Below are 24,964 nucleotides of genomic sequence, written 5' to 3' on the forward strand. Positions count from 1 at the left end.
GAGGAGGTGTGGCTGCAGTGAAGCCCTCAGAGCCTGGGGGGCCTCCCCTGACCCCCAGGGGTGCTTGGGGTACAGGTGCTGGGTGGGTCTTCTAGGAAAGATGCCATATATGTGCCAAGGTTGAACAAAAGGGGCCATTATTGTGTGTGTGGGGGGGGACCTAACAGGATGGGCTCCCCAGGGAGGGAAGAGGAGTCACCAGGCGGGTGCATGGGAGGGTGGGAGAAGCTGGTGGCAGAGCCTGTGTGTAGCACAGGAAGCCAGGGAGAAATTGTAGAGGCCCAAGGCCAGCGCGTTCTGATCTGTGTCTTAACGGGCACTGTTCTGAGTGCAGGGGCACCCGTGCTGGACGCCACCCCCTGGCTGCCATCCTGATCCCCACAACTGCTTCAGCCCCTTTCCCCACTGTCACAGTCACACTCTGCACACCGTCCTTGTGCCACCGCATCAGCGCTGCATCTGGGAAGAGGTTGCTGGGTGAGTGTGCAAGTGCCTGAGGGCCGCCAGCGGGTCCTCTGCGCCAAGGTGCATTCCTGCACTGGCACGGCCTCTGGGCCGCATGCTGCTGGCCTCCTATGGCCCTGCTGACCACGGGACACTGGGGCTCCTTTCCCAGCTCTTGTGAAAACAGAATCAGGGCCAGGTCTCAGGCACTTAGTAAATGTTAGTTGACCCTCTTTGTGCCAAGGACAGCAGGTATCAACCCCACCGACGTCATGGTAGCCTCTGGACTTGAATTCAGAATTCCAGGCAGTATGAAACACTTCATTATATGCTGTGAAATCATTAATAGACAATGGCCTGCCTACTCACGAATCGCTTTTTGGATTTATACACAATGTCCTTTAACACACAGACATTTGGATCTTATGTAATTAGCCTCACTTCCCTGTCTGTGTACATATACTGTTCAGAGTGAGATTCAGCTTACTGGGGTAAACACCTTGAGTCAAACTTAAAATTCCCTCCCTTGCTGGATGGCAGTGGCTTACATCTGTAATCCTAACTGATTAGGGAGCTGAAATCTGTGGATCAAAGCCAGCAGGAAAGTTTATGAGTCTTTTATCTTCGGTTAATCACCAAAAAGCTAAAGTGGAGCTGTGGCTCCAGTGGTAGAGTGCTCACTTAGAGCAAAAAAGCTCAGGGACAGAGACTACGTCCTGAGTTCAAGCTTCAGGACCAGCATGCACGTGTACACACACACACTCACTCACACACACACTCACACACACACACACACACACACACACACACACACACCACCCCACTTTCACTCTGACATTGCTAATAAGAGCATGGTGTCCAGAATAGACTGGAGTTGGGAAAGGGGCCCTTGATTGGCTGGTAACTGGACATTTTCTCGTGCTTGCCATTATTGCATTTTTCAAGAATTTTCACAAGAGCGCTAAGGACCAGGTTGATGATGCTGGCAAAACACTTGGAATTTATTCCAAGAGTGGGTGATGCTAAAGAAAATGAATAAAAGCTCTAGCAAATAGTAATGGAAATGTCTGGAAGATCAGCTCACAGTCTCGCAGATCTGCCTTGATTATGCCTACATGAACGAGACTGAACAAGTGACACAAGGATTATCTGTCAGGACTCAGGCACACATCTTAGTTTAACAGAATTAAGACATTGTACTGTACATATGGTATTGGTTTTCTTAATGTAAATAATCTAGAAAATGCCTTTCCTCTTGCTGCTAAGCAAGAGGAAGGGCAGCTGAAGGGTTGGGGTGTAGGGAATGAGAGTGCTGTTTTGAATGGGCTCTCTTAGGGGTGCCCCAAAGTCTTCAGGAAAACCAGAGGAAGGCAGAAAGGCATGACTGGAATTGCATCTCAGCCCTCGGTGACCAGGCACTCACTCGAGTCTCCCTAGCCCACTCTGGGGTTGGGTCAGGTGATCATGTGACCTGGACACACGACACCTGGGCTATCATGAATATGTTTGTGAACTGACCTTTGTATAAGGTATGTCCTTCCTCCACCGAATGAAGGAAAACACTTGGTGTCATTTTCCATTCTTCTTCTTCTTCCTGTTTAGAGCAGAATAATATTTTTGTTTGTTAAGGCGTAGTTTTTCTGTCAAAATTGGACAGGGAAAGGAGCAGGACTTCAGTTGTTTGTTGGTGGCTCTGCGGATTAAAACGTGCCAGGCCAGCACTCTACCATTTTTGTTGCACACTAGGCTCTTCAGATGGGGCTGCTTTTCAGACAGGAAACTTCAGATTATGATTCTTCTACCTCTGCTTCAGTCACTGGGATGACAGAGATGTAGTCCCTAATCAGGACCCCAGGATGGAATGGCCCTATACCATGGCATCCGCCATGTCTCTGTGTAGAGACAGCCATGGCCGCCAGCTGGAGTAACCCATACCCATAGTCACTGAGGTGTGCCCAGCCATAGCACTGTCTCTGCTGTGGCTTCCCTGCAACACACAGCTCCCAGTTTGGTCTAATGTTTTAATGATTGACTCCTGTCCCTGTCTGAAAGCTGCTTCCAGCCAGAGTCCTGTCTGTGTCCCTCTTCCACGGTCCGTGGTCAGGCTCTGAGCTGCTCCTCAGCAGGTTCTGGGCTGTGACCCAGCAGTCCTGCTTTATGGCTATCTGTGCTGTTCCTTCTTCTTGTTCACCTGTACCCTGGCTGAGCCCCGAGACAGCCTTAAGGCTGCAGGCTACTGCTGGTGGCCTGGGTTTCTTCTGGAACACCAACGGGGAGCCCAGGGTGGAGAGCCCGACCGCCTCCCCCCAGGCCCATGCTGGTGGAGAGGAGACGGAAGCCCACCTGCCACCTGCACAGGGCACAGCTCTGTTCTGAACTCCAGGAAAGCACGCTTGGGTTCTGTACCGCCAGAATCCGCGTGTCTGCAGCTACCATAACTGCCCTGCAAGCTCCAGGCAATGAAGTTTCCATCATCCTGACGGTGTCAGAAGCCTAAGGTCATGGTGGTTGTTGAACTCAGAAAGGGCAGAAGTCTTCCCTGGAGGATTCTCCGGCAGCTCTGCACCCACCGGCCCAAGGGCCAGACAGAACGGTAATGCTTGTAGCTCTCTGTCCAGCTGCTGTGGAGTTTCTGGGCACTTACACGTGCACTCAATCACTTGCAAAACTCTGCCAGTTGGTTATGTTGAGATAGGGTCTTTCACTTCATGCCCCGGCCAGCCTGGACTGTGGTCCTCCGATTTGTGTTTCTCTGCGTTGCCAGGTAATAGGAACCTATATGACTGTGTCTAGTCCTTGGTCAAGATGGAGTCTTCGGAAGATTTTTGGCCAGGCTGTCCTCAGACCACACCCCCTGATTTCTGCCTCCCTTGTAGTTAGGATTATGAGCTATAGCCACTGTGCCTGGCTGTGGACTTGCTGGGTATGGCAAAAGTCAAACAGGCCCCAATCAGTTACAACAGAGCCACGCATTTTGGCATCTGTCAGCACACAAGTTCAAATGTCAAGGTGTGAGCCCTCTGCGCTTGTTTGTGGCTCTGCCCCAGCATCTGCGTTCTGGGGTAGAGAGGCTCCATGACTCCCCCAGGAGGGCTGAAAACTCCCACCTAGGCCTGTGAGCTCAGCAGGCCTTTGTGTAGATCTGGAAGTCACAGTGAGTAATCATGTTTTAAAACAAAAACGCACAGAAACAGTGGCTGGCCTGTGCAACTTAACTTGCAAAAAAAATGGAGCGTCTCTTCCCTACGATCCCACCATACCACTTCTGGGCATCCACCCTGAACATCATAACCCAAAATATGATAAGGACTCCTGCTCAGCTATGTTCATCTCTGCACTATTCACAATAGCCAGGCGATGGAAACAATCCAGATGCCCTACTGCAGATGAATGGATACAGAAAATGTGGTGTATATACACAATGGAATTCTACACAGCCAACAGACAAGATAAAATAATGGCATTTGCAGGGAAGTGGATGAATCTAGAGTGAATCATGTTGAGTGAGACAAGTCAAGACCTAAGGATCAAAAGGCGCATGGCATCCTTAATATGTGGCTATTAAATCCAAAGAGTACAAGAGCGAGGACTCAATATCTGCATACCCAAAGCTATGGACATGGTAATGGAAATATAAACATAGCTATATAGACATAAAAACCTATGACTCTATAGACATCATGTTTTATTTCATAAATTAATGTTTCTATGACATACAAACCCTTAGCCTAATTTTGATTAAATTCTAAATACTAAGTCCCAGTGATTGTAAATAGAGATTCCCTTCTTGAACACTTGTTTGTTAAACTTGTCATTCAAAATATGATGTAACAATCAACATTAATAAATTCTTTAATAACCCCCCCAAAATGGAGCATCTCATCACTTTCTGAGTTTGCATTTAGTTTTGTCATTTCTCTGGGTGCTTGCTCACACATTTCCATCTGCACTGAGGCTCCACATTTTCCATGCCTGTCACGGCGTCAGAGGGCTGCTTCTTCCCTCACAAAGGAAGACAAGTGCTGAAGATTCGCAGTACCACCAGAAATGTGTTGCTATGTCCTAAGAGCATCTGTCTCAGTAGGACAACAGTGTGTGCGATGTTTGTCAGTGCAGTCTCCTCGGGATTGTTGGTGAAGAATAAATGGAACTTCTTACATGGACCATCAGTACGGCTGGCTGATTCTCTTCCACAAACACATTCCCCACGACCCCCACGTCCTGGTCTCCCAAGCTCCGAAACCCCTTGTGGCTGTGTTGATGAGAGTTGCTCCCCCTCCCCACCTTGTCGGGGAAAGGCCTCTGCCCTGTCCCCACCCCTGTGTTCTTGCAAAGCCCAGAGTGTTCAGCCTTCCTCCTCACTGCCAGTGGGCAAATTAAATCCTCTTTCTTCTAGCCTCTCCCATGTCCCAACTCCAACATTAGATTGCTATGTCCTACATGTATGTTTCAATTAATGATGAGTAGGAACAGTAGGTATAAAGTATTGCATTCATGTTCATAAAGAACTTTCTGGTGGGTAGCCATCGTTGCCATGTAATGATGGTTAATTTTGAGTGGTGGATTTCTTCTCTGCTCTACTGGAGGGTGAACTCAGAGCCTTGACCTTGCTTTATCATTTGGGCCATGCCCCCAGATTTTATGTATTTATTTGTCTCCAGATAGAGTCTTGTTCTTTTCCCTGGATGAGCCCGTGGACTGTGATCCTCCTGTCTGTTCCCTGGGTAGCTGGGATTAGAGATGGTCACTGCATGCTGAGCATTTCTCTCTCTTGTTGGTAACTGAATACTAAAAATGTTCATTTTACTGTAGTTCCACTATGTCAGGAAATAGCCAGCTCGGGTGAAACACTGTTTTTTTTTTTCTGAGTGTGTCTGTGAGGGTGTCAGTGTCAGCCTTGAGGACGCCAGGTGGCCTTCCCCAGGGCAAATGGAAGCGTCTGACCCTTTGAGGTCAGAATGGAGTCAGGAGTGAAGGAGGGTGGGGCTGCAGCTCTGCCTGGCTGCCTTGGCTGTCTTTGCTGTGCTCAGGCCTTCAGTCTTAGCCTGAAAGCTGCACCACTAGCCCTGGGCCCTCAGGCCTCTGGGTTGTACCATTCTCCAGGGGCTCCGGCGTGTGGTGACAGAGCCTGGGACTTTTCAGCCACACAAAGCTTCATAATAAAACCTTTCTCTTCCTCGCTGTTTCCACATGAAACATGCACTGCTTGAGGATAAACACGGTATCATATGTTGCTGGATAGGATGATGAGATGAGGAGGGACAGCAGCTCAGGGAAACGAAGCCGCAGGAGATCGTTGGGTCCTCACGTCTTCATTCTCGTGGAAGAAGATCTCAATCAGCTTGGCAGACCTTCTCATGCTGGGAGGTCAGGCCCAGTGAGAACTGCTGCCCCGGCCCGAGGAGCCTGTGAGCATCAGCTGTGGGCGGAAGCCGACAGACTGTGAGCAGGCCGTGGCCCTAGGTGTTCTACCTACTGCCAGCCTCTGTCTACCTGGCCCAGCGCTGGCTCCTTCCCAGCCGAGCAGGGCTATACTGATTTATTTTAACATTACACTCTTTCCTTCTCCCCAGCTTTGCTTCCTGTTGTCTCTAATAAATGAGGAAATGGAGGCTGTTGGGATCGGGCAGGCTCTTCCTCACTCTGCCCCTCTCCCTCGGCCTTGGCCACCCTGGCTTTCCCCCTCACCACTGACACCTGGGCTTTGCTCTTTGTACTTGGTGAGGGACACTGGCTGTCCCCTCATTGGGCCACAATCCTGCTGCCTCCTCTGCCTCGGAGCTCCCTCTCTCACCCCCTCTTTGACTGGAGTGAATTGTAGACAAGCTTCCCCATTCCCCACCTTGCAGAGGAAGCATCTAGGGGACAGGTGACACGTGGGCTACCCAACCACGCCTCACCAATGCTTCCCAGCCCACCATTGGCAGCATGGTGGAGGTGGGGGGCTCTCTCCTGGGAGAACTCCTGGTTTGTCTCCATTACGTTCTTAGTTCTCCTTTCTCAGTGTAGACAGGGTCAACTCAGAGAAGATTCGAGCATTCTCACAGTGCTGTGTGATGTTCAGGTCAAAATCACTTCCAGCAATTCCTGATGCATCACTGGTGATTCTGGACGGTTCCATAAATGACGGAAAGAAAACAGAAGAATGGGCTGCCCAGGGCCTCGTCCTGTTCTTTTCATGTCAGAGCCAAGGCTGGTCACGTGACTGATCTGAGACCAACCCACCTGGTGGACACGCACTTCCAGAGCTGCACTGCAGGATGCAGATGCCTCCCTCCCACTCCACCTCCTCCCTCACTGAAGCCCTCCACAGGGCCTGCTGGCCTCACCCGTTTTGACGGAAGCTAAGGAGCCCATGAGAGCTACTCATTTCTTTTTTTTTTCCTGTGTAGCTGTGAGAATTCTTTATATATCCCAGGTATTAGTCCTTTGTCAGATACAGAGTTGGCAAATATTCCCTCTCCCAGTCTATAACTTGTCTTTTTGTGTTCTTCTGTGGGTCATTTATGGAGTGAATTCTTAAACTTGGTGAGATCCAATTTGGCTAGCTTTCTTTTTATGGACTGTACTTTTGATGAAAAGGATCCTGGGGATTTTCCTTATCTTTTTAGTCTCAAAGTCGCTCAGATTCATGGTCAAGTCAATGTCCATAAGTCCACGGGAAAGACCACCTTATTTCCCTCCAAAAAAGTTTAGCGTTATTTTATTAGAGGTTGCCATTTCTTTCTTTTAACAATCACATTGTCACTCTGTAAAGCTGACCTTACATGAACAAATTAATTCTTAAGTAATTCTGAAGGATTTTCCCCTTTAGTTTTCAGCACTTCCTAAATGTCATAAATGCTGATGATCTTAAACTTTGCCTTTTGTCCAAAACTGTTCAGCATTAAGTGATTCTTTAATAGTTAATAAAATACTTGTGCCCAGTGCCAGGTTACGTGGCTGATAATTTCAGATTTATATGGAACAAGCCTCACTAACAGCAGGTTTTTAATTTCCAGATGTACAAGGTCCCTCATGCATATTTAGAGGGAGGGATGCTTATAACAAAATTGACGTTCTTTCAATTTTTTTTATTCATAGGTGCTTTGCAATTATCTCACAGAGGAGAAGATTAAGAAAAAAATGAACTCCACTGAGGGAGAAGTCTTCTTCCTCTCTGGACCAAATGAGAACTCTCACATGCGGGGACAAAGATCACAGGGAGCTCATACCTACAATCCTAGTGATGAAGCCGGCCCAGGAGGAAAGACTTTGAGACTCCTATCTCAAGTGATACAGCACTAGCCTTGGGCAAAAAAGGTGGCCAGGGACAGAGCTCAGCCCTGAGTTTAAGCCCCAGTGTGCATGGGTGTGCATATGGAAGCACACAGACAGGCAGAGAGACACATAAAAATCAGTGGGAAGGTTCAGGGCAGGTCTAAGGATGGTTATCCTGCAGGGAGGCAGGGGGAAGCTCTGGGCAAAAGAGAAGCTGACTGTATGTACACTGATGCACAAGAGCCTAGAAACAAGGAAAAGCCTATAGCGCTGCCTGGGTGGCAGACCAGATCTTGTTACGTACCGTCCTTAAATGAACCCCTAAGTGCTAAGGACCTGAGCTGCCAGCACTGACACCCTAGGTAGCACGAGATAGAACACACTGGCCCAAGTGGCATCTGAAGGGCTCAGCCTGGCGCACCTATCACTGCTGGCTTGAGTTGTGACATGAGGGGCCACCAAGAGCCTTTACGTGTTCATGCAGAGAACAATGGCCTTGGTCCAAGGAAGCAATGAGGCTGAAGTGGGTGGGTGAGAGAGCGCAGGGGTGTGCCGTGCAAGAAGAGGCCGCCCCTTCAGCTGTCCAGATGCGACCCTGCTGTGGGGTTTTTGGGGAAACGGGCTTCCTCACCATCTCTCCCCCTTGCCCAGGCCGATGCTTTGGGCATATGGAGCCTGCTCCTCCCCCACGCAGCCGGATCCCTTCTCACTGCAGCAGGCCCTGGATCCCCAGGCAGTCACCAGGCCCGGCTGCTGCTTATCCCACACCCAAATCTCCCCTCAGTGTTGCCTGGAACTGCGTTTTGGGATGTTAGGGGCACGGCCACTGCTACTTGAGCCAGAGCTGGGTCTTGGCCTCTATCCAGGGGGTGGCAGTGGACCCTAACCTTTAGGATTCCCTTCTGGAGATCCTTGAGATCAGAGTCGCAGGGTTGAAGCAGTCACACTGGGGTCAGCTGTGAAGAAGGACCTAGTGCTAAACGCTGTCACAGTTTAGGCCGGTGCCACTTTTAAGCCCGACTCCATTTCCTGCAGAGGAGCTCATGATGAGAGCCCACAGCAGTCCTGGGGGCGCCCCTCTCCCCACGCCTGAAGATGGGACCTCTATGACAGCACCAGGACAAGAGCACCTGGCAGATGGCCCATCCCATTTCCAGCCCCTCCCGCACTCGGGTGCCTGGTTCCACACCACGCTGCCTGCCTGGTCTCTTGTCAATTCTGGGGAGGAAGAAACACCTGCTGCTTCCATGAAAATGCATCCGGATGTCAATGCTAATAATGATGAAGGTGAATTCAGATATTTGGGCTGAGCTAGGTGTGATTATTTTGACTTCTCAGGGGCTCCTCAGTGGGACAGACAAATGGGGTGACTTATTTTGAGTTGTTAAAAACACACCTCACAATGTACTTATATGTCACAGAAAAGAGGGCAAATAAATGTCAATTCCTATAAAACAAAGTGAGCATCTTTTGGCCACTCGATCAGTTTTCTTAGGAAACAAGTGACTGCAATCTCAATGTACTTTAGATGATCCCATTAACTAAAAGCCAATAAAATTTAAAACCCAATTTCTAAAATTCCATACAAATTCCTTACCTTAGCTTTTTCCTTCGTTGCTTTCTGCACATTCTCTTTTTTCTTTTCCTTCTTTCCCTGCTTCTGTTTTTTCTTCTTACTCTTTTCCTCCTCTTCTTGGCTGGCCATGATGTCATCCATAACCTGGAAAACCCCCAAACAAAACTGTCAGCCCTCCCAAGAGGTGATAGCACTTCCTGCCTGCTCTCTCACGAGGATGATGGCATTTCCTGTCTGGAAGAAAGCTTGCTTGCCGGTCAGGATCTCTCCTCTGCCTTTCCCTGGACCTTGATGGTTGATTGTCCTGAGAAGCTGGATTTTCTGGAGGAGGCAGTGCCCTATTTCAAAAGGGCAGATAGAAAGAGATCAGGGATTTCTGAGTCCTGTTCCCCACCGAGTCCTGGAGACTTTACATTTGCTTACCGAGCAATCACCCATTGCCATTTGAGAGCTGTGAATTTTGGGAGCTGCCAGGGTGACAGTGACAGGGCATCTGTCCTGGGCTGGGTTCATCAGGGAACCTGCGCCAAGACAAGCTGCACTGTCACTTGGGTAGTGTGGCTATTTTAATAGTATGATTTTCCCACTCCACAGACCAGTCTGTTTTATTCATGTAGCTGTATCTGCTTCCGTTTCTTTTCTTTCATGAGTTCATTGTTAGTATATAGAAATGCTACTTTTTTTTTGAATTTTTGCATCCTGTGGTTTTAGTGGATTTGTTAGCTTTGACAATCTTACGATACAATCTAGTTTCCTGTATGTAAGATCACATCATTGGTAGAGACATTCCTATTCGGATATTTTTATTTCTTTTCCTTGGTTAATTGCTCTGGCTAGGACTTCCAGGTCCCTGTGGAAGAGGAGTGGCACTGTGACCATGCTTGGCCCGTTCCTGATCTTAGAGGAAAGTCTTTCACATCCATCGTGCTGTGAGTTGTGTGTGCCTTCTCACAGGACCTTCCTTCTATTAGGGTAAGTTGTCTCCATTCCTGGTTAGTTGAAAATTTGTCTCATGAAAGAAGACTGGCTTTTGTCAAATATTTTTCTGCCTGTATGAAGAAAATTACCTTTCTGTTAGTTTGATGTGTCATACTAATTAATTTTCATACATTCAACCATCGTTGTATTCCAGGGATAGGTACTATTTGATTGGATTGGATTTAAATTTTTTTATTAGTATCAAGACTTACATTTAGAAACCTGTGCCAGTTTTCTTGCTTGCTCTGATGGTACTCTATCATTTGAGCCATGCCTCTAGACTACCTTTTTTGTTTTCAAGATGCCATTTTATTATAAAACGTCATGCCAAGATAAATCAACAACAACCATGAAATTGTATTGAATGAACTATCCTTATTAAAGACATAGATTAGCTTTTTTGTGCCAATTCTGGGCTTAATTTAGGATCTAGACCTGGACACTGTCCCTGAGTGTTTTTGCTCAAGGCTAGCATTCTATTACTTGAGCCACGGCTCCACTTCTGGCTTTTTGGTGGAGTGGGTCTTTCAGAAGTTCCTGCCTAGGCTCGCTCCAAACTGTGATCCTCAGATCTCAGTCCCCGGAGTAGCTGGGGTTTTAGGCGTGAGCCACATGCCTGACGACCAGCTTTTTTTCCTGGTTGTTTTGCAGATGGAGTTTTGCTGGATTTTTCTGTCCAGGTTGGCTTTGGACTGCTAGCCTCCAAATTGCAGTGTTCTAGGACTGGCTAGGAGTAAAAGTGTGCGCAGTTCCGTCACTTTCCTCTAACTCACGCAAGTCAGTTCTCTGGCTAGGAGTAAAAGTGTGCGCAGTTCCGTCACTCTCCTCTAACTCACGCAAGTCAGCTCTCTTCATGGAGCGTCACAGCGCCCATGGATTTTCTCCACTGGTTCCCCAATTTTTTATCCTCTGACTTGATGATTTGAAGAGATGTGTCTTAAGAGTTACTCTTTCTTTTCTGAATCTGCTACTAATGCTCACTAAAACATTAAAATATTGTTATTATAAAGGTTATTGTTATTACATACAGAGAGGTTACAGTTAGATAAATCAGGTAAAGAGCACATTCCCTTGTCAACAGGGCTCTCCATTGTATTTTTTAAAACTCCAGTTATTATATCCTTCTTCCCCCAAATTTTGGTTGATTTTAATATGTTTCATGTGTTTAGTTTTTCATTTTGTTCTTGCATTGTTAGTCTGATTTTATTTGTGCGTCTTGTAATATGCGGCGCCTTTTTAGAGCAACTATTTTGGGTTTTTCATCAGTCGGTGCACCTCTACTTCTTTTGACTGGCCTGTTGTGCTCCTCTGGTGAGTCCCTGTGATGCAAAGGGTCGTGCCAGCAGTCAACCCTCCGGTCTTTCCAGACTGGCACTGGGACGGGCACACCTTCACTGGACGTGCTGTGGTGCTGGGGCTGGGACATGGGGGGAGGTTTCCACGTTGGGAGCTGCTGCTCAGGCTTAGCGCAGGCAGTGATGTCTGGGCTGCACTGGTATGGTCCTTGGTGACAAGGGAGAGTCGGAGGGGTCTTCTGTAAGGGTTGTTGGGGGTCCTCCAACAGCCTCGGGTCCCCTGGCTCTGGGGCAGGATCCCAGCAGTGGAGCCCGGAGGCCAGTGGCGCCTGCGCCATGGAGGATGCCACCAGCTGCAGGCAGGAGCACAGCGGTGAGGCTGGGCGGACTGCGGGAACACACGTGGCAGAGACCATCCACAGGCATGTGCATGACTGCAGGGGCAGCTGCCTCACAGGGACAGGGGTCGGGTCATGGTGTGTGTGCAGTGCACCTGTGGGCCAAGCTGGAGGCGTGCATGGATGTGCTGCTGCGAGGGAGGTGTGGGGGCCCCTGCAGGACTGGCCCTCGGAGCAAGCACCCTGGCCTGGGGTGGGGGGTGTCTCCAGTCCTGCCAGCTCAGCTGGCCAGCGTGCTGTGAGTCGTGTGGCTGGAAAGCTGAAGTGTCTAGAATTGTTTTAATTCTCTGAGAAGTCAGTGTCGAGCTGATTTTGCTCATGCTCTTTAACTGGAGTAAAAATCTTCCAAAATCAGAGGAGCACATCACTGCTGACCAGGCCAGCCATGACTGGTTTGGGCTGGAAGTCCAAATCTGGCCTGCTGCCTCTTTTCTCTTATTAAATATAATTTTATGGAGGGATATTTTCCTATACGATGCGCTTACCATTCCAAGAATAAAATTCAATAAGTTTTTAATAATGGTCTCCAGTTGTCCAAGCCTCACCATAATGAGTTTTAGAAGGTTTCCATCACCCAGGGAGGTCCCCTGGGTCCCCTGTTGACGCTCCCCCTCCCTTCTTCCATGGCAAGAGCTAGCCTCCTTTCTGTCTCTACAGCTTTGCTTTTTCTGGATATTTCATATAAATGAAATCACATGCTATTCAGTCTGCTTGTATCTGGCCCCTCTTGCCAGGTATAATGTTTTTAAGGGTCATCCATGTTGCTGTATCAGCTGTTGGCTCCTTTTAACTATCACCACACGGATATAGCATATTGAGCTTATCTGTTCTTTCATTGATGGGTACTTAAATTGCTTCAAAACTCTGGCCACATGTACAATGCCACCATAAATCTATATATCTATATATTTCCTGTGCCAGTACTTGGGCTTGAACTCAGTATCTGGGTGCTCTGCTTGTTTTTTTTTTGCACAAAGTTCGCACTCTACCACTTGAGTCACAGGTCTACCTTTGGCTTTAGCTGGTTAATGAAAGAGTCTTACAGACTTTCCAGGCTGGACTAGCCTTGAACTACATTTCTCAGACTTCAGCCTCCTGAGTAGTTAGAATTACAGGCATGAGTCATGAGTTTCTGGTTCACTAGTACACAGTGTGTGTGTGTGTGTGTGTGTGTGTGTGTGTGTGTGTGTGTGCGCGCGCGCACGCGCTATTCCTGAGCTTCTATGTCCTATCACATGAGCCACAGCTCCATTTTCAGCTTTTGTTTTTGTGTAGTTAATTGATGATCAGAGTCTTAGAGACTTCTTGCTGGGCTGGTTTTGAACCAGTATTCTCAGATCTCAGCCTCCTGAGTGGCTAGGATTCCAGGTGCCAGCCACCAGCACCTGGTATGGTACACAAGTTTTATGTGAACATGCTTTCATTTCTCTTGGAACTGTTGGGGCATAAACTGTTCTCTAAGGTGGCCCTACCATTTTCCATTCTGCCCAGCAATGTGTGAGGGTCCTTTCCATCTGGTATTCAACATTTGGTATTTTTAAAAAAATCTTTTTTTTTTAAATTGTAGCTCCCAGTGAGTGTGAAATGGTGTCACGTGGTCTTATTTTCATTCCACAGATGAACTAATAATGTTGAACACTGTTTGTTCATATTCTTATCAGGTATTCAGTCTTTCTTTGGCCATTGCTTGTTCAAGTGTTTTCTCCTTTTTGATTGACTGGATCTGTCTAATTATTGAAGCGTGTTAATAGCACTTTGCATACAAATCTTTTAGCAAGTATGATTTGCAGGTACCTCCTCTCAGTGTGTGTGTGTGTGTGTGTGTGTGTGTGTGTGTGTGTGCTGATACTGGGTGTGAACTCATGGTCTTGAGCTCTTGCTTGGGGTTCAGTTCAAGATCGCTGCTCTCCCATGCCACCCTGAGGGCGATGCCTCCATTTCTCACTTTCTGGGATGGACTGGCGTTGAGTCTCACGGGCTCCTTTGAACAACTGGGATCCTTTGTCCTTAGTTTCTGAGCAGCTAGGATTACAGGTGTGAGACACCAGCACCTGGCGGGTCCTTTCCACATTCTTAATGGTGAATTCTCAAGTGGAGATGATATGAATTTTGATAATACTTCATTTATCCATTTTGTCTGCTAGTGCGATTGTAACCTGCATCTTACGTGGCTTGGATTTTACTTTCTCTCAGTGATCTTTCTATACCTTTTGCTACTTTTTTAAAAATTGGGTTATTGACCTTTCTCTTGTAGAGCTCTAGGTATCCTCTAAGCATTACAAAAATAATCTTCCATCTGTGATACTGCAATGAATTCTCCCAGTGAGTGGGTTGGGCCTGAAATGACAATGTCTTTCCATGCAGATTAAAAAATATATAGAGCTCAGTGTATCAAAAAAACCTTTTTCTATGACTCCTGGAAAGTTTTCCCCTACTTTGAGATCATGACGGATTCTTCCTGGTTTCCAATCCATTTGTATTTTTGTTCGGTGTCACATAGAAAGCCTTGTTTTACTTGGAACCATTCTGGAGCTAAGTGCAAAGTGATAGGGGCTTCATTTTCTTTTGCAGGCAACAACATGGTATTCTGATACTATTTATTTCCTTTTCTCTCATCCGTTGGAGATGTCTAATTTCCATGTGTATTTGAGTATATGTTTTGGTTTCCTAATTTATTTATATTAAAGGTGTATTTTTACTTATCAGTCATTTTACTGTTATCAACAGGGTCTTAATAGTATTAAAATTTTTTTTGCCAGTCCTGGGGCTTGAATTCAGGGTTTGAGCACTGTCCTTGGGCTTTTTCAAGGCTAGCGCTCCACCACCACTTCCAGTTTTTTCTGTGTATGTGGTTATCAAGGACTTGAACCCAGGGCTTCATGCATGTTAGGCAAGCATTCTACCACTAGGCCACACTCTTCGTCCCATCAATAGTATTTTTAATTTAAAAAAATTTTTATTAAAGATTTTATTGATTTTTCCCTCATATTTCAAATGTCATGTTTAACACACAAGTATTCAAGAAGGGAATCTGTATATACCATCACCGCACATAGATTTTAGACCCTCAATCATATTTTTTAAATTAGTTAATTGATTATTCTGTGATGGTACTGAGGCCTGAGCTCACAGTTCCAATCACAGTTGGAACTCTACCACCTGAGCTATGCCTCTGCTCCACGTAGTCTGTTTTAATACATGGCCAGTTCATTTAATTATTATTAATTAGATTATTAATATAATTAATATATATCATCAATTATAATGAATAATCGTTATTAATGATTATTTGCTTTGTTTCCCAAGCGTAGGGTGATTACTCCCTCTCTTTCCTCTCCTCTTACGTAACACCTCTGGTACTTTTATTTAGGTCGTATTCTATTTTGGATGACATTTGCGAGAGCTGAGGATTCAGTGTCGAGTCTCCCTACCTAAGAACATGTCTGCCCTGTTCCTTCCCCTGCAGCCCCCAGTGTTGTTTTCAACGTTTCTTCATGTGGAGCACACATGTAATTGTTCAGTTTATTCCTGGGTGTTGCATTTTGGTGGTGGTGCTATTGTTGTAAATGGATTTCTATTACATTTCCCATCTCCCTGATGCCTGCATGTGCAAACCCGGTGCTTTCTGTAGACTAATTTTGTAACTTCCCAGTCCCGCTTCTCACATTATTTATTATTTATTCTTCAGTTTATTCTTTCCGTTTTTCCATGTGTGGAATACACCTGCAATAAATGATCATTGTGTTTTCTGCGCTCTGTGTTGTCTTTCTTGTCGACCAGTGTACAGTGGTTTGTGCGAGGCCATGCTTGGTAATAGCAGTGGTAACGACCATTCTCTCCATTTTCCTGCATTAGTGGAAATGTTTCTGGTGAATTTAATTAAGCATGATATTGGGTTTTGAACTAAGAAAGACTCTGTCATGTTGACGAAGTATCTGTATGATTCCATTTCCAGTGGGTTTTAGTGTTCAGTATCAGGAATGGAGGTGACTCTGTAAACACTCTGGCTGCACCCGCAGTGCAGAGTGTAGGGCTCTCCTTCTCTGGAGCAGTGCACTCTGCTCTCGCATTGCTTGGTTTTCAGCACCTGTGCTGGGGATTGAACTTGGGGCCCTCGGCTCTTGCTTAGCTTTTTAAAACAAGGCTGGTGCTTTACCTCTTGAGCTCTGTCTTTACTTCTGGTATTTTGCTGGTTAACTGGAGTTAAGAGTCTCTCGGATTTGTCTGCTCAGTGTCTGGGTAAGCCACTAGCCCCCAGCTGTTCTTGCATTGTGAGATGGCCCAGCAGCCAAGCCCCAGGCTCCCTCCTGGAGTCCGAAATGGCTGTGGAGACTGAGGCAGGTGTGTGCTTCAATTGTGAGAGATGCCCTCACTGAGCCCGGCCTCGGTGCAGCGGGGGGCAGTGCTACCGTCTCCATGAGGAGAGCAAACCTGGAGGCGAGGGAGGCCCTGACGGGAGCTGCAGACACACTGAGCCTGGCTGTGCTTGTAATCATGGCAGGTGTCTGCCTATTGCTATTAAGTTGTTCAACTCGGTGTGTGTGTGCAGTATGTGTGTATGTGGGGTGTGTGTGTGGTGTGTGTAATGTGTATGTGTGGTGTGGGAGTATAGTGTGTGTGGTGTGTGTGTATTATGTGTGTATGTGGTGTGTGGGTATGGTGTGTGTGTGGGGGTGTGTGTGAGTATGGTATGTGTGTAATGTGTGTGTGTAGTGTGTGTGGTGTGTGTGTAGTATGTGTGTATGTGGTGTGTGAGTGTGGTATGTGTGTAGTATGTGTGGTGTGTGTGTAGTATGTGTGTATGTGATATGTGTGGTATGTATGTGTGGTACGTGAGTATGATGTGTGTGGTGTGTGTATGTGTGGTATGTGAGTGTGGTATGTGTGTAGTATGTAGTGTGTATGTGTGTACTGTGTGTAGTGTGTGTGTGTGTGTTTGTGTGTGTGTTGCTTGTAATCGCAGTAATCTGGGAAGTTAGATTGGCAGCAGCACAGTGTGCGGGCAGTGTAGGCCCTTTCTCTGCCCCGGTGGCTGCACTAGTAGTGCTGTCCTCCCCCAGTTCCCCGGGAGAAGGCAGGGCAGAGGGGAAGGGAGGGAGGGTTGGCATTCCAGGCCAGCCCAGGCAGAAAGGTCCATGGGGCTCCATCTGAACGAAGAGCTGGGCGTGGCGGAGTACACATCCCAGCTATAATGGAAAGCACAAGATAGCCGCTGGATCACAGTGCAAAAAGTGAGATTCTATCTCAAAATAACCAATGTGGAAAAGAGTGAGTGGCATAGCTCAGTAGGAGGGAACCTGCCTAACAAGCACGAGGCCCAGAGTTCAAACCCCAGTACTGCCAAGGGGAAACAAAAACAATTACGCTGTCCTGTGGTCCCCTTTCTGTATCACAAGGCATTAAACAACCAATCCTGCCTCTGTTTTCAGTCTGACTGGGAGTTAACACGTCTTCTTAATGCATCTTGGGGACAACTTAGACATTCCACTGACATTCTTAAGCCTATAATTGCCACCTTTCTAAACCATCACTAGTGAGTTTGGCTGCCTGCAGTGGTCTGACTTTCAAGACACAACTTGTACCTGATGATCCAGACAAATAAGAAAGCAAGGGAAAGGCAAAGGCAAAGGACAGGTCCTCAGGGCAGAGCTGGCTGAACTGGCGGTGGAGTTCAGGTGGAGTTCAGGGAGAGGTGGGGGAGGATGGTTCTGGCAAGGGAGGGAGCAAGAGAACTTGTGGCTAAAGAGGAGCCCTGGGCCTGACCCCTGAGTTCACAGGGGGTGCACAGGGGTGGAGGGCGGAGGGGTGCAAGCCCTGACCTGCAGCTCAGGTCTTCCTTCTGCCCAGAGCTTCATGCATTTGATTCTTTATCCAAGCCCTAGATGGGGTCTCCTGGGCCAGGGCCATGAGCTGCTTTGAAATCTATGGCAGGGGGAGGGGACATACTTGGCCTGCTGCCAAGATCTTGGCTGGAACCCAGGCTCGCCTGCCCACTTGTTCACTGTCTGGGGCAGCGTGGCCGAGCCAGGGGGCCTGTGTGCGCCACTCCCATGCTGGCTTTCTGGCTCTGTGAGGAACACTGACCTCTAGTCTAGGGCAGTTTGTCCTATTATGGGCTTCAGTGTAAATTCTTCAAATAGCATTCTTGAGTCAAAGGGTAGCCATGTTAAAACACTGACTTTCTGTGTCGCATGCAGTAGCCTGCTAGTTTAGGCCAATTCTGCAGAAAATAGGACAGAACTCATGCTCCTCAATTTGTTATTGCCCTGTTTAAAACTTGTACCAATTGCCTAGGTAAACAGGCACAGCAAAATTATTTTATATTGAAATGACTTTGCTAGTGGACTTAAACGTAATTTAGAGTACACTATATGCATGTAGGGAAATGTCACAATAGAAAACCTTTGTACAATTAGCATATGCTAATATAAGGTTAAAAAAGTCATTTCATATTCTGATTCTTTTCTACAGGAATGATTGTTCACATTGTTCTAAGAATGCTTTAAATATGAATGGCAACTTGTCCCCACACCCATGTTCTCAATGATTTCCTGAAGTTACTTTGTGACTTTCACTTCACTTATTTATTTTTGCCGTTTTGAGTTTTGCATACTCAGACATGGCAGTATACTTTCTCAATGATTTGTGCCTCTAGCAATCTGGTTCTAAAAGCATTTTCTATCCTCTGATTCTTAGTGAATATGAAAATTACTATTACTATTGTTACTTTTGTGCTGGTCCTGGAGTTTGAACTTAGGTCCTTGGACCAGTTGTGGGGCTTGAACTCAGGGCCTGAGCACTGTCCTTGGACTTTCTCAAGGCTAGAGCTCTCTCACTTGAGCCACAGCACCACTTTCAGCTTTTTTCTATGTATATGGTACGGAAGAGTCGAACCCGGGCCTTCGTGCATGCTAGGCAAGCACTCTACCACAAGGCCAAACTCCTGGCCCATATTTATTTATTTTTTGCTCAAGGCTAGCACTCTACCACATGTGCCACTGCTTCCTTCTGGCTTTTTGGGGGAGCAGTGGTTGACTGGAGATAAACAGTGTCATGGACTTTCCTGCCTGGGGTTGGTTTCAAACTGCAATCCTCAGACCTCAGCCTCCACAGTAGCTGGAATTACAGGTGTGAGCTACTAGTCCTCAGCTCCAAAAATTATTTTGTTTAGCAACCCAATAGTATTTATTAGTCCATTATTTAATAGTCCATTATTCCTTCCAGTTTTGGCAGTTCTGGGGATTGAAATTTGAACCCAGCATTTTATTCTTTCTAGGGAGGCACACTACCACTCAGACCACGCTCCAGACTTTGTGTTTTGATGTCACTGTTGGGATAGGGTGTCACTAACGCTGCCTGGACTAGCCTCTGGCTTTGGTCTTCCTCCCTCTGCCTTCTCCATAGCTGGAATTACCAGACCTGCACAGCCATGCTAGGTAGCCACACACGACACTGTCCTATTGAGCTTCAGTTTATATTAGAATCAGCTTCAGATACAGTATTCTAAAGTCGGCCTATTTGGGTTTTAAGTTTTGCTTTATAGCACACGAACTGGGCATTTGTTCAAATTTCTTGATCTTCATAACTTAATGTGCAGGAGGTGTTTTGCAAGTACTTGACATGTGCATTTACCTGTTGTTTTTGTTGTTGCTGTCCCCAAACTGTGGTGTTCAATTAATTACAAAAAATAGATTTGTATCTACAACACAACTCCACATCATTACACTTATTAAAGAAAACTTTTTGGACATTTTGATAGGTTTTTTCAGATAAACTTGAAAATAAACTTAATACAAAATTTACTTTGATTATTGTGATTTGATTATTATTACTACTGTGATGGTTATTTTGATCGAACTGCATTTACTTCAGATAGTAAAAGGAAGATTATATATATATATATATATATATATTTGTACTTAATTGAGTCTTTCCATCCAGAAAAATGATCCATTATTCTATTTATCAAATCTTGGATTTGACAGACAATTCTGTACAATTATTTAATTTGTCAATAAAATTTCTTGGTAAGTTTTCGAGGACAGAAACTCATATTCTGAAGTGATTCAATAGTCACTTCAAAAATTGAACTTCCTTTCTGGTTCTTATCTTACTGCTGCTAGCATTTTCAAGGAAATACTAACCACTAGTTCTGACAGAGGCATCCTAGAGTGAGGGAAGGGGGGCCATATGTGAAGGTGCTGAAGGTGAGACTTGTGGGGACAGGTAAGAAGAGGGCTGGGGTCACTCGGATGCTGGGGGTGGGGAGGGGGCAGATGGGAAGGCAGGCGGGAACCAGGACATGCCAGCTCTTGGAGGCAAGCTGCTTAGGGTTTGCCCAGGCCTTAGAATTAGCATATCTTTGTAAAAGTCTAGTCAGGAATTAGGATAAATGCATTTTCAAGGAAACTTAAAAGAATAATGCAGCTGAGTGTGGTGGCTCACGCCTATAATCTTAGCTACTCTGGAGGCTGAGATCTGAGGATCAAGGTTCAAAGCTAGCCAGGGCACAAAAGGAGCTGAGACTCTTATCCTCAATGAACCTCTAGAGAATGGGAAGTGGGGCTTGTCTCAAGGGAAGGGCGGTAGCCTTGAGCGGAGGAGCTCAGGGATGGCGCCCAGGCCCAGGGGTAGGGTGGAAACCTTGGGCTGAAGACTCAGGGACAGCGCCCAGGCTGAGTTCAAGCCCCATGACCCACAGAATTAAAAAAAGTAATAATGTATTGAGATACACCATAGGGCAGGTCCATGCAAATGATGGTGGGAAAATAACCAAGGCCTAAAATATGCACCATGAGCCTGTTAACATTAAAGTCTAAAGGAAGGTGACGGCGAGATATTTACATTTTATTTCTCAGTCTCACGTGGTACCTGCTCTGGAGTTTTGTCAGAAAAGATAACAGCAGAGCCTCCTTCCTCTATTTCAGGGTAGTCAGGAAATGAGCCCGTCAGATTCCTGTGGAAGGACAGAAGGCACATCAAAATGAAAAGGAGGCCAGTTCTCCCAGACCCCTCACTAGTGGTGGTGGGGGGCGCTTCCTGTGGAGGGGAGGCTAGACGCTGCCTCCCCAGGAGCAGGCAGGTGGGGGGGGCAGCCAGCAGCCAGCTCCCCTACTCCAGGACTGCTTAGACTGAGACAAAACTCTCTTTAATACAGATTGTCCTTTTCTGCCTTCTCTTCTCCTTTTGTTTTTAATCTTTCGTTCTCTAAAAACAACATGTTGAGATGTCCTTTGCTTTAGTTACAAATGGAGACAGAAGCACAAATGTAGTGATTTTATATTTCACAAAATCCTAAGTTGGGCACTGGTGGCTCAGATTTACAATCTTAGCTAGTCAGGAGGCTGAGAATGGAAGGATCGTGGTTCAAGGACAGCCTGGGCAGAAAAGTCCACAAGATCCTATTATGAAAATCACTACCACCAACCACCACAAAACAGGATGTAGGGTTGTAGATTGACTCAGGTGGTAGAGCACCTTTCCAGCAAATATGAGGCCCTGAGTTCAAACCTCAGTACCACTCCCCACCTTAAAACAACCCCCACCCCCAAAACACCCCTGCAGCGGAGCCTGGTGGTTCAAATCTGTAATCCTGATTATGTGGGAGGAGGAGACTGGGGGATTTCCGTCTGTGGGACTCATCACAAGAGCAGGCTGTGTTGAGAGTACCCGTGATCCCAGCAGCAGGGAAGACAGGGCTGGGTGCGGTGGGTTGTATCTGCCGTCCATGACTCCAGAAAGTAGGCTGATTATAACCCATAAATTGAAAATAACCAATGGGGAAGCAGCTGGAGGAATGGCTCAAGTGGTAAAAAGACCACTGAGCAAGCATGAGGCCCTAAATTCAACCCTAATACTTCCAGAAAAACCAAAACCACCCTAAATGTTACGTATGATTTGAACATGGGATTCTTATAGAAACACACCAGTTTTCCTACTGATTTAATCACATTCTATCTTCACAGTACCTTTTATTAAGTGCATTGCCTTTTCATAGATAAATGAACATATTTGCCTAATCATGTTGCCTTCTATAAGTTTATATAACTTATTTTATGCAAGGTGAGATTGAATTACTTTTTTTTTTTGGTCGGTTGGGGGGTTTGAACAGGGGCCTGGGCGCTGTCCCTAAGCTCTTTTGCTCAAGGCTAGCGCTCTACCACTTTGAGCCACGGTGCCACTGCAGGTTTTCTGATGCTTCACTGGAGGTAAGAGTCTCGCAGACTTTCCCGCTTGGGCAGTCTCTGAACTGGGATCCTCGGATCTCTGTGTCTTAAGCATCGAGGATTTCAGGCATGAGCCACTGGCGCCTGGCGGAACGACTCTTAAGAATCTGACAATCGGGAATTAAAAAAACAAAACTCCCAAATCCCAGCATAACAGCAGCAAATTTAAGAAGCCATCTATGTAAAGGATGACAGTGCATGCTCACAGACATACGGACAGACACACAGACACAGACACAGACACAGACACGCAATTTCCCACTGCCCCCTCTGCGCTCCTCCTGGGGTGGGGGGACCTCTGTGCCCACAGTGGTGAGACATTCCCCTGTACACGGGCCCTGCCCTCACCCAGCTGGCCAGCCTTCTCCAAACCCTGGCTCTGCAGGCTCACTGTGTGGCTGGCAGAGGTCTGAGCGCCGCGTGCTTGGGCTCAGCTCCCTGTGGGGAGGTGCCAGGGCTGCAGGGTGCAGACAGCTGAGCAGCAGGCATGAGGGCCCTTCTCGTGTTTCCGGGGTGAACAGGTGGGGCCTGACAGCCGTGACTGCAGGTGACACCCACCTGGGGCTTCGCGGGACCCCAAATTACATGGTGTCAGGACAATGGCACTTTTGATGAAATGTGGAAACCACAGTATCTGCTTCCTGTGGAATCAGATCCCGCCGAGTCCCGGGACTGTCCTGGGGCACGGGCTGTCCTTCCTCCCCATCACACGGGTGGCCACGTCCCAGGATCTGGACCCCCCCAGACCAAGTGCATGCTGGGTGCTCCACCGCGCGCGCGGGCCGACTCACTGAGCACTGTCAGCCCGAGGCCCACGGCTGTGGCTGTCTGCATTTTCAGCCACTGTGGCCTGGGACCCACCAAGTGCTTCACACCCTGCACCCGATGAAGACAGTTCTCCCAGCAGCCGAGGGTGGTGACCTTGCTTGGAGAGAGGGTCCTTGCAGGGACCCCGAGGAAAGATGATGGTCTCAGTGAGCCACCTGACTGGAGTCCTCATAAGGGACGTTTGGACACAGTCGGCCACAGAGGGAAGCCATGCAGAGAGGGGCCAGCGATATCCAAGCCGAAGACAGGGGACCTTGGGCTCCACTACTGAAAGGAGACTTCACTGCTGGGCTGAGGACCCAACTATGGCGACCCCGGCACCCGGCTCTGTGGGAGTCTCCCCACGAAGGGTGCTGCCAGAAGTCTTCCACCCCTTTCCTGAAAAGCGCTAGCTATCTCCTGGCTTTCTACAACCTGGCAGTCCTTGCAGCTTCCCGGCATTGCCCCACCTCACCCTGGCTTCTGGGGTGCCCCCTCCCTGCCTTCCATAGTGCCAGCTCACCTAGGGGCCCGACAGCAGCCAGCAAGTTCCCTGTCCGCCTTCTTGCTGGCAGACTTGGCATGCTGGCCTCTCTCTCCCAAGGGCTTCTTGGCAGGGTCCCCAGCTGTGAGACTGGGGGTTCACAGTAGGGTCTTGGGGTTTTTCCTCACCTCTCAGCCTCACCGCCTGCTGTACCAGGATGCTCAGCACAAATGTCACCAACTTACACAGGAGGACTGACTCAGGACTCCACAGGCCAGAGCTCCCGTGGGTACTGTGCTCAGTCTGTCTGCACACTCTACGGGGCTCCGTCCCTCCAGTCTGTTCCTGTGTGACCCGTCCTGTCCCTGCTGGGGCCCGACACCACTGCCATGTACTGCTGTCAGGTGAGTGGCCTGGCATGGCATGTGCCCTAGAGCCCCCTGGCGTGTCACAGGGTGACATCTTCCACGGCTCTGTGCCTCAACGGGAAACCTGTCCTCATCTCAGGATGTCTACTCACGTGGCAGCCCGCTCAGGCCAGGGTCAGGGGATCCCAAGTTAACACCAGTGTCCCCTTTGTCATTCTATTTCCCTTTTTTCTTCTCGAATGTACAGTTGGACTTCAAAAAAGTTGTGCGAGGGGATCAGAACTTAATGTGTCCACCTAAGAGAACAGTGCTTCCCGAGCAGAGCCTCTTTCATCATTCTCCCCTTCTAGATGGCTCCCTCCCTGCTTAACTCCACATTCCTCCCTCCCTTCTCATACTAGTTCACGCAGTGTTCTGGCTGGGTTTGTCCGGTTTTCTTCTTGAATGTTAATTACATGGTTTTCCTGCTTACAGTACCACCCCTCCCGTGACATTCCTGTCACCTCCTGTCTGTCTCCCCCATCTCCTCCACTACACTCATCCCCTCTGGCGCTCATTCTAGCTCCAGCCCCTCCTCCAAGGCTTCACCCGTGATGAGAGAAATAAAATATTTGAGTGGTTGAATATACTTGTCTTCATGTTTTACTTGAATATCAAAGTGAGTGTCGGAGAAGCCCTCTCTAATCCTGTGTGTGTGTGTGTGTGTGTGTGTGTGTGTGTGTGTGTGTGTGTGTGTGTGTGTGTGTGTGTGTGCACCAGTACTGGGGCTGAAAGTCAGGGGCCTAGGAATTGTCCCTTAGTTTTTCATCAAGGCTGGTTCTCTCCCACTTGAGCCACAGCTCTGCTTTTGGCGTGGTGGAGGCTAACTGGAGCTAAGAGTCCCACAGACTTCCTGCCAGGACTGGCTTCAAACTAAGATCCTCAGATCTCAGCCTCTGAGTGGACAGAGTTACAGACACGAGCCATGGGTGTCTGGTGATAATTTCCCTCTTATCTCACAAACAGATCCTGCTGTGGTGGGGAAGAAGGTGACCGCACGAGGATGTTTTGGGATGATAATCACAGTTTCTCCTCGCTGCCTGGTTAGTGATTTAATTGAGGTTTGGGTCTTTACTATTTAAAGTACAT

The 24,964-nt window shown here is 47.6% G+C and overlaps 1 protein-coding gene across 2 annotated transcripts in view; it reads right to left on the reverse strand.

Annotated features, from left to right (window-relative positions):
* The window catches only part of Drc11 (dynein regulatory complex subunit 11), a 100,647-nt gene that overhangs the window by 43,868 nt on the left and 31,815 nt on the right, over positions 1–24,964 (reverse strand). For both annotated transcript variants that reach the window (XM_090355108.1, XM_090355107.1), the window contains 3 exons: positions 20,823–20,907; positions 9,302–9,424; positions 1,963–2,038 (listed from right to left, as the gene is read on the reverse strand). In XM_090355108.1, coding sequence (XP_090211234.1) covers positions 1,963–2,038; positions 9,302–9,424; positions 20,823–20,907 — 284 coding nt within the window. The remainder of the gene's footprint in view (positions 1–1,962; positions 2,039–9,301; positions 9,425–20,822; positions 20,908–24,964) is intronic.

This window comes from Megascapheus bottae, chromosome 21 (genome assembly GCF_031878675.1).
Source record: "Megascapheus bottae isolate mThoBot1 chromosome 21, mThoBot2.hap1, whole genome shotgun sequence".
NCBI classification, from domain to species: Eukaryota; Metazoa; Chordata; class Mammalia; order Rodentia; family Geomyidae; genus Megascapheus; species Megascapheus bottae.